The sequence below is a fragment of the Corylus avellana genome, chromosome ca9 (genome assembly GCF_901000735.1).
Source record: "Corylus avellana chromosome ca9, CavTom2PMs-1.0".
NCBI classification, from domain to species: Eukaryota; Viridiplantae; Streptophyta; class Magnoliopsida; order Fagales; family Betulaceae; genus Corylus; species Corylus avellana.
Genome location: NC_081549.1, coordinates 875,642 through 887,326, shown reverse-complemented (window position 1 = coordinate 887,326; position 11,685 = coordinate 875,642). Strand labels below are relative to the sequence as shown.

General features: G+C 36.1%; 1 protein-coding gene across 1 annotated transcript in view; it reads left to right on the top strand.

Moving 5' to 3' along the window:
• Nucleotides 1-9,249: 9,249 nt before the first annotated feature.
• Nucleotides 9,250-11,685, top strand: part of LOC132191898 (DEAD-box ATP-dependent RNA helicase 38-like) — a 5,938-nt gene continuing 3,502 nt past the window's right edge. Inside the window, exons 1-3 of the mRNA XM_059607025.1 lie at nt 9,250-9,711; nt 10,407-10,694; nt 11,093-11,320. Coding sequence (XP_059463008.1) covers nt 9,322-9,711; nt 10,407-10,694; nt 11,093-11,320 — 906 coding nt within the window. The 5' untranslated portion in view covers nt 9,250-9,321. The remainder of the gene's footprint in view (nt 9,712-10,406; nt 10,695-11,092; nt 11,321-11,685) is intronic.

Here is an 11,685-nt window from a genome sequence, read left to right as displayed (position 1 = left end):
AAGCTTTCGTCCATTTCGTGTCATGTTTTATGAGTACTTTACTGCATGCTCCAGGCTCCAGCCACCCTTAATTGAAAATTAAAGAAAAAAAAAAAACCAACGGTGAAGAGAGCTTATCAACTCAGCAGATATGGACACTAAAATGTAACCAAAAAAAAAATCCGGTAGTTAAATTGACAAGCCTAATTTCTTTCTTAAGTATTTTATTAATTATGAGTTATTGCATCATTTGTGAAAAAACTAATAATAAAAGTTATACTAGTTTTTAAAAGGTGGTTTCGCCACCCTTTTAAAATATCGGGGTACGTGACAAAACCTCCTTAGTCAACATATTTAGTGGGAAATGTCCTGGTCGATGGTGGCATTCAAAATCAGGAAGAGAAGAATAACAGTTGTCTACTGTTACAAAAACTGATGAAGAGATTTCTTAGTCAAGCTCCAACATGTTTATCTGCGACCTTTATTTTTTCTTTGTCATCATCCATTATCTCCCTTGGCAGAATTACTTGGTCACTTCCCAATCACATTAAGCCAATTGTTGAAGATGAAGTGACATTAATTTCCCACTGTTTAAGAGGGAAAACTCCACAACTTTAATTTCGACCTACATGGAAAAAGAGTAAAGTCTTGTGCGCACTAACTAAATGGTTGGACTGCGAATTTTGAAAAATGTAAAACATGACAAATATATATGACCATTTGTCTATTCCTGCCCCCCACTGCAGAATCTGGGTGTAGGTTTCAGACTTTTCATCTTAGCATTGAATTTCATATGAAAAGAAAGATCTACATATGAGATATGAATCATGGTTCGAGTAGTAGAGCCAAAAATTCATTATAAGTGCAAATTAAAAATATGATAAATATAATTTAAAATAGAAAACGACGACTAATATTCAGTTTCAACCCTTGGGATTTTACAATTAGAGTTTTAGAATAATGTTCTTCAGCTTCAACGCTTAGAGATTTAATAGGATGTTCTTTGAGATTTGAAATTTCATTATTGAAATTTAACGATGTATTACTTTCTAAAATGTCAACTTCTTTTCTTTTGAATCTACATTTTTAAAGTTGAATTACAGCCCAATAAGAGACAATTAGCAAGATTGATAAACAAAAAATGAACAATCATTTAATAGAAACAAACAAATAGAAATTAATTAGTTCTTAAATTTTTGAGAACTTCTCTAAAGCATTTAGTTTCAAATAATGTTAACTTTGGAAGAGCAGGCTAGCTTGAGCCAAGTAAATGTTTGGTATACATATGTATATAAATATGCACATGTGGCGTGTTTTGGTGATTATGTACAAACAGTTAGGTTTAATTTATGTAATGACAATATGTTACAGAATAAAAGCTCTGGTTTGTTTTATAAATGAGTTTGCAGTTTAAAAAGAAAAGAAAAGAAAAAAACATTTATATTTGATAAATTTCCTGTGCAAGTACTTTTAGTAAATATATAGTAACGGTATGTGAAAAAGCAAATATCTTTTCACTTACAACTTTATTTTTAAACCAGTGCATTACAAAAACATCCTAAGTGTAGTTTGTGATAGGAATATTGAAGTTTCACAAATTTTACATCATATGTCCAGGATATAAGATAATGGAAATAATTGGTTATGGTAAAATCCTTTAATTCATATTCATTTTCAGTTTTTAAGTAGTTAAGAACAAATCTCCAGTACTCAAGACATCAATCAGATATAATCCCCTCGTTTATGATGTGAGAAGGTAATGATAAGTTGACAATTACGGTGCCGTGTGAAAAATTAAAAAAAAAAAAAAAAAAAAAAAAAAGAAAAAAGAAAAAAAGAAAAAAGGATAAAGTCTTCAATCTACCACATCAATGACAATTTACCTTCCAAACTATCAATTGCGATAATTTACCTCTTAAACTACAAAAACAATGACAATGTACCCCTAATTTAAAAAAAAAAATGACAAAATTACTCTTACTAAAATAAAAACAAAAATACTAAAATTTATTTTTTATTCAAATTTTGAATGGGTATTTTTGTCTTATTGAAAATTTTATAGGAGTAATTTCGTCATTTTGCTAGCATTGAGAAAGTACATTGTCATTGTTTTGGTAGTGTGGGAGGTAAATTTTGGTTAGAGAGGATATGTTAATGCAAGAGGAAATGGACCAATGAGATTGTTGTATTGCAATCTCAAGACCTCTAATGATGACATATTGCTGAGGGATGATGGAATTGTGCCAGTAAGATGGTTACTCTTTAGATGCATTTCTCGAAGATTCTGACAATTATGCAAAGTTGGAGGGATATTACCTTCAAATTGGTTGGATGACAGTCGGAGTATTCTCTACCGATGTAGGCAACTGATCTTATTGGGCAAAAAACCTAAGAAGCTGTTGTTAGAAAGATCAAGTGAGACCAGGAATGAGAGGTTTCCAATGCGAGGAGAAATGGTGCCTTGGAGGCCCATGTAGGAAAGATTCAAATTAGACTCTTTGCCTGCGTCGGCTACATGAGACCCCAATCCAGTTGCAGAAGTTTGTAGTTATGGACCAGTTACCAGCCAAGACAGTTTTGTTTGGGCCAGAACTAATTTTGGAATTGAAGGCAATGAGAGCTAATTGGTCGGTAAAGTTGGTGGAGGATTGGGCCAACTGAAGCAAGCATGACTGCACTAACAGAAATCCCAAGAGTAGGAGAACTGATGGCCTTTCTATTAGCATCATGTCTGTGCAACAGAGAGAGAGAGACAGAAGGGCTGGAGTTTATAAGAAAAGAAGTTGTGGAGATAAGAATGAGTGTTAAGCGGCTTTTATAGTTGAAGTGAAGCATTGCATTGTAATCTTATCGACCAGATTTTGGTGATCATTTGGTTGGCACCAAGAGAAGAAACTCAATCTTGAGGGGATCGAGTTCCAGTGCGCTCAAGACTTTAATTACTATTCTTCTATATGAGTGGAAATTGTCGTTTGAGTTGAAGTTGTGGGGTTTTTCCTCTTAAACAAATCGCAATGCCACTTGCAAGTCTAAAAGCCACACATATTCCTCTTCAACAATTGGCATTGTATGGAGCCTCTCTTCCCAATTCGTAGCTCATGCAAGGCAAGGCAGGAGGGCCTCTCCACCAGCAAATAGACATGTACAGGGCATATTCAGGCTATGCAACGCAAGCCACACATAGAAATTTAATACTAATGATGATGCTCCACACGCATCCCATGGCATGATCGAGGCCACCTTAGATTTGGTCATACTATAAGTTTATTGTTGGGGTTATCCCACATCGGTTGTGGAAGAGGCTGGTGGTCACTTTATAAGTGTAAGGGAAAGCCTCACCTCTTGAGCTAGCTTTGGGGGTTGAGATAGGCCCAAGACCACCCAACACTGGTATCAGAGCCCAGGTTTACCAACAAGTCTCAGCCCAACAGTCCATGGGAGAAACGAGTTGTCGTTGCTCCGACCTAGGCCCGATGTGTGAGGGGGAGATTGTTGGAGTTATCCCACATCGGTTGTGGAAGGGGCTGGTGGTCACTTTATAAGTGTAAGGGAAAGCCTCACCTCTTGAGCTAGCTTTTGAGGTTGAGATAGGCCCAAGACTACCATACGTTCTTTCATATTCAGTGATGCATTTTTCATTCATTTTTTGTTCAAATCAATCATTGGATCATCTGTAAAACTCAATAGGTTGATTTGTACAAAAGATAAATTGAGATGGATGAGAGATTTAAAGCATTATATGAAAATAGCACTTCTCTACTATAATAATTACAACAATAATAGTTATAATGAATAATGGATTTGGTCATGATACTCTTCGGTGGTGCTATAATCAATAGGAATAATCATGCTGGTAAAGACGACCACGATGTTGACGATTATGATAACGTCAACAATAACAGCTATAATCAATAATAATATAATGCTAGTGAGTACCACCACGATGTTGATGATTATGATAACGAGAGAGAAAGAAGAAATACTGAAATTTTTAAGTATAACTTGGAGGTCCCAAAAAACACTTCGGTGAACAAATGAACGAAAATTTCAGAGGAGCTCTAATGGCTCAGATACAATAACAGAATTCAATATGCAGAAAACAGAACCAGAAAACAGAGGAAGAAGAAGATGAAATGTGGATCAAACTTTATTATTGACAACTAAAAATTTTGTTCAATTTGGAGTCTCATGGTTATTCAGCAAGACTAACGTTCGGAAACTTCACTTAACTTTCATGAATTGTCTTTATTTTCGTAATTTATTTTTCAAAGTTCAGACACTCTCAACTTAATGTACGAACTTTAAAAAATTTGCATATAACTGATTATAACTGAAAATTTAATCTCAATAGCAATCTAACTTCAGCTCCTTTTGGAATTCAAGGCAATAAAAAAAAATGCCAATGAAACTGATTATAACTGCTCATGATAGACTATGTGGATATCGTAGCTCGGCTTGGGAGACTATAAAAACTATCAAATTCAAATATTATTTAGGTCTATATACATATCTGAAATTTCTGGGTCACCAAAAAAACTTTACAAAGAAAAGCTAAAATGGTGCTGTCGGTGTAGTTTTGTTACATAAAATCAAAGCCAAAGATCATAAGTTTTTGATAAATCTAACCTCTACCAACCCTAACTAAGGAAATAAAAATTAAAAAAATAATAATAATAACAAAGTGGAAATGGGGAAGAAGAAGAGTTGTAGTTGAGAGAGAAGGGATGAGTAACAACCCTCCTACCTTCTTCTTTTTTTTGGGGGGGGGTGTGTGGGAGGACCTTCAATATCTATCGTTTATTAGCTCAGGCTTAGTGCGCAGAAGACTTTACTCTTCTTTTGTATAAGTGGAAATTCAAAAGAAATTCATATGAGTTGAAGTTGTGGGTTTTTTTCCCTCTTAAATAATTCGCAGTGTCACTTGGAATCTAAGAGCCACGCATATTGCTCTTCAACAATTGGCATTGTGATTGGGAAGTCTAAGCACCAAGTAATTAATTCTGCAAAGGGAGATGATGACAATGAAGAAATGCATCTTGGAGCTTCATTAAGTTATGCTTCTATTCTACGCTCATTTGCTAATTATAAGTGCTTTGACTTGGGTTTTTTTTAAAAAAAAAAAAAAAAAAAAAACTACAAATGCACCCAATTTGTTACCTAAAAAAATAGAACGGAAAGAAAAACAAAAACTAAAGAAAGGGATGTGTGTCTTTATCACTACAAGTGGGAAAAGAAGGAGAATGAGGTAAATGAATGAAAATGCAGTCAAAATGATCTAGTCTGCAGCCTAATAAGCCATGATGAGCGCATAAGTTAACACTTCGATTTATGAACTTTTTTAGCCTTCCAGGAAGATGATAGAAGGATAGTAGCAATGGAGTCTGAGATGAGATCCGCAATCTTCCAGTCTTGTACAATAAAAGAGTGTTGGAGCGCTTTAATCACTACTACTTGAAAATCACCTTTCAAAATGAAGTCGGAAAACTGCATAGAAATTGCCGAAGAGACGGCTAGAAAAGCCGTCGAGGCCTCACCATAAGTGACATCATACAAAGGGCTGATCTGAGAGAGAGCCTTGATGATTTTCTCATTGGAGTCGCAGCAAACTGCACCTTGCGCAGTGAAAGAATCTCTAACCACTATCAAAATTTATCTTGGATCATTTTTCCACAGGACGAGAAGAGATTTATTTCCAAGCCGAGTGGTGATCCAAGGTTGAGCCATGGAAAGTTGGAAACCATTTCACCAAATAGCAGAATAGCCAACACTTCACTTTTATTGGTAGTGATTTTTTTTTTTTTTTCTTTTTAAGCCTTTTCCTTTAAAAAGAAATGAAACTTTGGTATGGCCTGGAGAGGTAGAGTAATGATAAAATGAAAACCCTTCTCTTTTTTTTTCTTTTTTTTTGGTGTGTGTTAATTTAAAATTAATGCGACTCTTAAACACAAGATATACATATAAGTAGGAAGAGAAATAAGCAACCTCATTTTTTAAAAAAAATAAAAAAGCCCGCTTCTCTCATTTTAGTGAGAGAAGCTCCTCCTTCTCTCTAGGTAGAGAATACACTACCTCCTTGTGAGGTCTTCCACCACCATCAGTGTGGCTTTTGGAGGAGGAGGGATTCCCTCCTCTCCTCCCCCTTTTCTTCTTCTTCGACTTTGCAATGTTGTTTTTGCTTGTTTTTCTCACCTTTTTGCGGCCCAAATACATAGTGTTTCTGCTTCATTTTCTATCGTCCATCTCCTTGCTGCCTTGGGTTGCCCACCTCCTTCCCCGTTTGGCCGCTTGCCGCTCCCCGTCCTCCACCTTGCAGCCCAAATCTTCTTTGGTTCTTAGATGGGTTTTTTAAAAAAACTCGATCTACTATCCTCAAGGTGACCCGGGCCTACACGCGTCATTCCACCATCATCACCGACCTCCCAGCTCTCCAAGGCCACCGCCCGTTCCATCACCAGCATGGCACTCGCTAGAGCGTGATCTCGAAGCGCCTGAGCTTGGATCTCACGCGCTGGCGCGTGTTCCCCACACCCCGAGCAGTAGACCATTCCACCGTCACCACTGGCCTCCAAGCTCTTCTCCGCCTCCATGCGATCCACCTTTTGCTCTACACTTGCCGGAGCTTGAGCTCCATGCGCCGGTGCATGTCCTACAGTTTCTGGGCAGTACACCTCCAGCCGCTCCTCCACCTTCATCACCGCCACCACAGCTAGTTGTCGGGTTCTATATTGCATTTCCGCTTGTTTTTACTTTTCTGTTTTTTTCTTTTGTTTTCATGTATTTCCTGTTTTTTCGTTTGGGTTTTGTGGGTTTTAGTCTTCCGGAGACAATACTCCCTTTCCATCAGTTCTAGATCTGGATCTTACCTGTGCCTATCCTATATTGACTTCCCACGGGTAGTAGATGTTCTTTGTTGGGAGTGTAGATGGGTTTGGACCTAATGGGGTTCTTACACCTATAATTAGGGTTTGTAAACTTCATGAGGTTTTTTGACTTTTCTTGTACTCCTTTTACCTTTAAAACCGTTTTATGCGGTCCCTTTGAGATGATAAGGCTAATTATTTGGTCAATTTCCTACTTTATTATTGTTACCTGTACTAGTAATTTATATGTTTGGGTCTATTGTAGAGGAGCCCACCCCTTTTCGGTATTTTGATCACTTGTAACCCTTTTCCTATTTGATTAAAAAAAAAAAAAAAAACTCATTTTTTATTCTTTTCTGTTTGGCATTTTGGTCACTGAACGGTTGATTCTTCCTTGTTTTTAACCTCTTAACCTCTATTTCTACTGTAGACACTTTTTTGGACACTTATATCAATAGCTTCATTACATATAACAGATGTACCTGAAAGGTGATGGAAAGGTAAAATGGGTTCACACCTTGAGTCAAGGTCTTCCTCCTTTTCACATATCTTCATGAGTCATCACATTTTATGTAATGGTACACGTTTGTTTGTTGATGTGATCTATGCTTAATTCATAAAAAGAAATTGCACATTTTGTTATATCTTTGTGCATAAGGGTTATCATTCAAACCACCGTAACTACTAGATCTTAACAAAAATATAGTTTTGCTTCAAGTCCTTCCTTCCATCAATTAAAAATAAATTTTGGTGGAATTGATTTAACAATAAGGGCATGCACAAGATTCCTCTAAATTCAAACAAGTCACAAGTGTATTTCACTTCACATTCTTCTTCATTGAAATAAACACAAAAGCTTACTTCTTTTATGAAGCAGTCATTAACTTCTACTTCATCGGTCACTTGATAGGTAGAAATTGTACATTCCCTTTTAAGAAAAGAGCAATTACATTACATATGTCTCCTAAACTTTTCTCGACTTATTTGAACTTTGCATTGTTGTAAACATTTTGAATTTATTCTCAATTGAATAATGGGTTATACATGAAATAGAGTTATTAAAATAATTGAAATTAGTAGCACTCTCATTCTCATCCTTTTTCCTCATAGCATTATTAAATTGGTCAAAAAATTCCTTTAGCATAGTCCCTAAGTGCACATAACCATAAAAAAAAATTAAATAAATAAAATAAAATAAAAATGCATCCATATTTGCACTTTGTTATGCAGTAGTCATTTCGGCTCAAAATATATTTTTCACATATGTTGGTATCTAATGAGTTTGCTCACTATATAACCCACATGTCCATGCATTATCCTAAAGATTATAAGTTTCAAGTAGACTTTGCCAACTTTCCTCAAATTCATCACACATCTGAAAATCATACTAACTCTTAATGCCATTATATTGAGCATGTGACCAAAGCTTTTCAAAAAGTTTTCTCATAATGTGCCACAAACAAGAACTATATCAGGTTATTGGAAGCACTCTTGCAATTGCAGCTTTTTTAGCCTTATATTGATATGTTACAACTTATAATAGCGCCTTTTTTATTATTTTTTTTTTTTTAGCACTTAGAGCTCGGCTACTGATGCATTTCAACCATGTTGAAAACAACCAGACAAAGGCGTCCATATCCTCACTTGATAGTAATCAAAACCCAAAAAATATTAATTATCCATGATGATGCACTCCTACCAAATGAGCAAATGGCATTTGATATCTATTAGTCAAATATGTCATGTTAAATGTAATGACATTCCCTAAATATTCATACGCTGTCTTACTTTACGCATCAACCCAAACAAACATTTTTCAACCTACAATCATCATCTACGTTCATCACATAATAAAAACTATCATTTATTTCTTGCATTTTAATAAAATATTCGCGAAGTGCTACAACATCTCATATGCCAAGCCAATGATATCTTGCTTTGTCAATATAATTTTGACAATCTTTCCCTCCAAATAAAATATTCTTATTTGGATAAAGATTTGTATTGGATCCATATACAGAATGATAAATAAATAATGCTAGACCTATAATTAACCTACAAGTTACTAATACACGTCGATATGTAATTAGATGGATCATGGGAGGGTATTAATACTTCACTAACCTGCAATCACATTATAAATTAATAAACAACATACTTATAATAAATTATGATAAATTAATAAAAGTAGACATCAGGGCCGGCCCTGAAAATTTCATACCTTGCTTGTCTGGGCCTGACAAAGCCCACACAAACATAATGAATTTCGAAAAGTTGGGACCGTTGAGTCAGTGTGAAACTTGTTGCGTGATTCCCAAGCCCACTCTTTCCTTAGGTAAAGAGGAAAAACAATTACAAGAAAAAAAAGTAAAAGCTGACTTGAATCATACGCTACGTACATTATATATAGCGGCTTTATTTGTTTTTCGTTCGCACTCACTCAGTTCCTCTAGATCCTTCGCCTGCGATCTCTCTAGCTCAAATGGCAGACGCCGCAAAAGATACGACGCAAGCGCCGCCCCAGAACGCACAGCCCCAGAATGTACCGCCGGTGAACGCACCGCCGAAGCAGTGGGGAGACGAAGAGGACGATCCTGTGGAGGAGCCGAGCTCGTCTTCTTCGAATTCAGTGGAGGATACGACGCAAACGCCGCCCCAGAACGCACCGCCCCAGAATGTACCGCCGGTGAACGCACCGCCGAAGCGGTGGGGAGACGAAGAAGACGATCCTGTGGAGGAGCCGAGCTCGTCTTCTTCGAATTCAGTGGAGAAAGCCGCCTCGGAGCTGAAGGTCGAGGCCTTGACGATCAATGACGACGAGAGCAAAATCAACAAGTTCCTCAATGAGCCACAGGACTCTAACGTCACAACGGTACGATCACCCACCCAAGAAATATAAGAAAAATATAAGAGCGGAAAGATATTTATCAGCAACGAGAATTAGGATTTCGATCAACTAAATACGTCGGCCACATTTGATTTTGGGCTGTTTGTTTGTTGAGAATATATGCATGAAAATATCAGAAAGGTTATCTTGAATCTGAATATCTTATTTCTGTTTAGATTGAGAGGTTATAAGACAATTGGGTTTTGGTCAACTAAAAAAAAAAAGAATATATGATTGAGAAGTTATAAATATCATATCTTTCATATTTGTCCTGAACTAAAATTGGGGTTTTTACCAACTAAACACTTTGCTATGGTTGATTTGGCGGTTTGGTTCTTGAGAATTGCAAGAAATTAAAAAAGTGGATGTTGAGCCTCAATCTCTTGTTTTTGCTTTCTTTTGATGTAATACGAGGAAGATACATGTTTGCTCTGTTTGATTTTGGGGATTGGTTATTGAAAGTATGTAGGAAAATAAAAGGATATAAATCTCTTGTTTCTGTTTTAGTTTAATATAATAGAAGGAAAATAGTTGTACAGGTTGATTTCATTTTTGGATACTAAATGAAAGTTTTAATTTTGGTGAGAAACCAAGAATTAGGGTTTTGACCGTATAAGTAGTTTGCTCTTTAGGGATGCTCCAGTCTCTTGTTGCTGAGATCAATTTTACTTTTGATGCAGGTTACTGATACACCGTATGAATCTGCTAGTAGTTTTGAGGATTTAAACTTGTCACCAGAGCTGTTGAAGGGCTTGTATGTGGAGATGAAGTTCCAGAAGCCCAGCAAAATCCAGGGTATTAGTTTACCGATGATATTAAATCCTCCACACAAAGATTTGATAGCTCAGGCACATAATGGTTCTGGTAAGACTACTTGTTTTGTGCTTGGGATGTTGAGTCGCATTGATCCCAAGCTGAAGATGCCTCAGGCACTTTGTGTTTGTCCCACAAGAGAGCTGGCTATTCAGGTCAGGTTTTGCTCTTGTTATTTTGTTGCTTGATATTTATTTTTCAAAAAAATGTATAGAAAGGCCTGTTATGGGTAAACATTAAATGTTTTATTTTTCTACGTCCTTATCTCCAAAGCTTAGCAAAGAACCAAACACAACCTTTGATGAAATACTTTTGACGGTTCTGTCCTTAATATAATTTAGAAATGATCCGATTTTCTTAAAGTGCATTTTTGAAACTTGAACCAATGTGTTTGTTGAATTTCATGCTTTTGAACTTGAAAGAATTTATTCTAGTATGATATCCTTGGTTCACATTTTCTGGAGCTCAGATGGTAAACAAGAAGTTTTTGAAATGTATTCATTTGCTTTTGTGTCATACCACTAAATGAATTTTAACTGTATCTATCTGGCAGAACATGGAAGTTCTTCGGAAGATGGGGAAGTACACAGGTATAACTTCAGAGTGTGCTGTGCCAATGGATAGCAAACATTATGTGCCAATATCAAAACAACCGCCGATCTCAGCACAAGTAGTCATAGGAACTCCTGGTACGATCAAGAAATGGATGTTAAATAGGAAATTGGGCGTGACTAAAATCAAGATTCTTGTTTTTGATGAGGCTGATCACATGCTTGCCGAGGTAGATTTTATCTTGGTGATTATTTTTATATTTGGTGAAATTCGAAGTATTATGATTACATCTAAAAAACTTCATTACTTGATTTTGTTTGTATCTAGATCTTTGGTTTGCTTGGGTGGACAGATTTATTTGTTTGGGACTATATGGTTAATCTTGTGGTATCTTGATTTTTAAACCATTTGGTTGAATTGCTTGTGTGCACTATTACTGCATGTGAAGATTATATATTCTCTATTTGTGTATCATATTACGTACTTTGAACCATGGCAACCTATAATTGGTCCTAGTCAGTTTAATTCAAGAGAAGATCAGTACTTTGGTTGAGTTGCGTGCATGTATGATTACTGTATGTGAAGATTATTTTT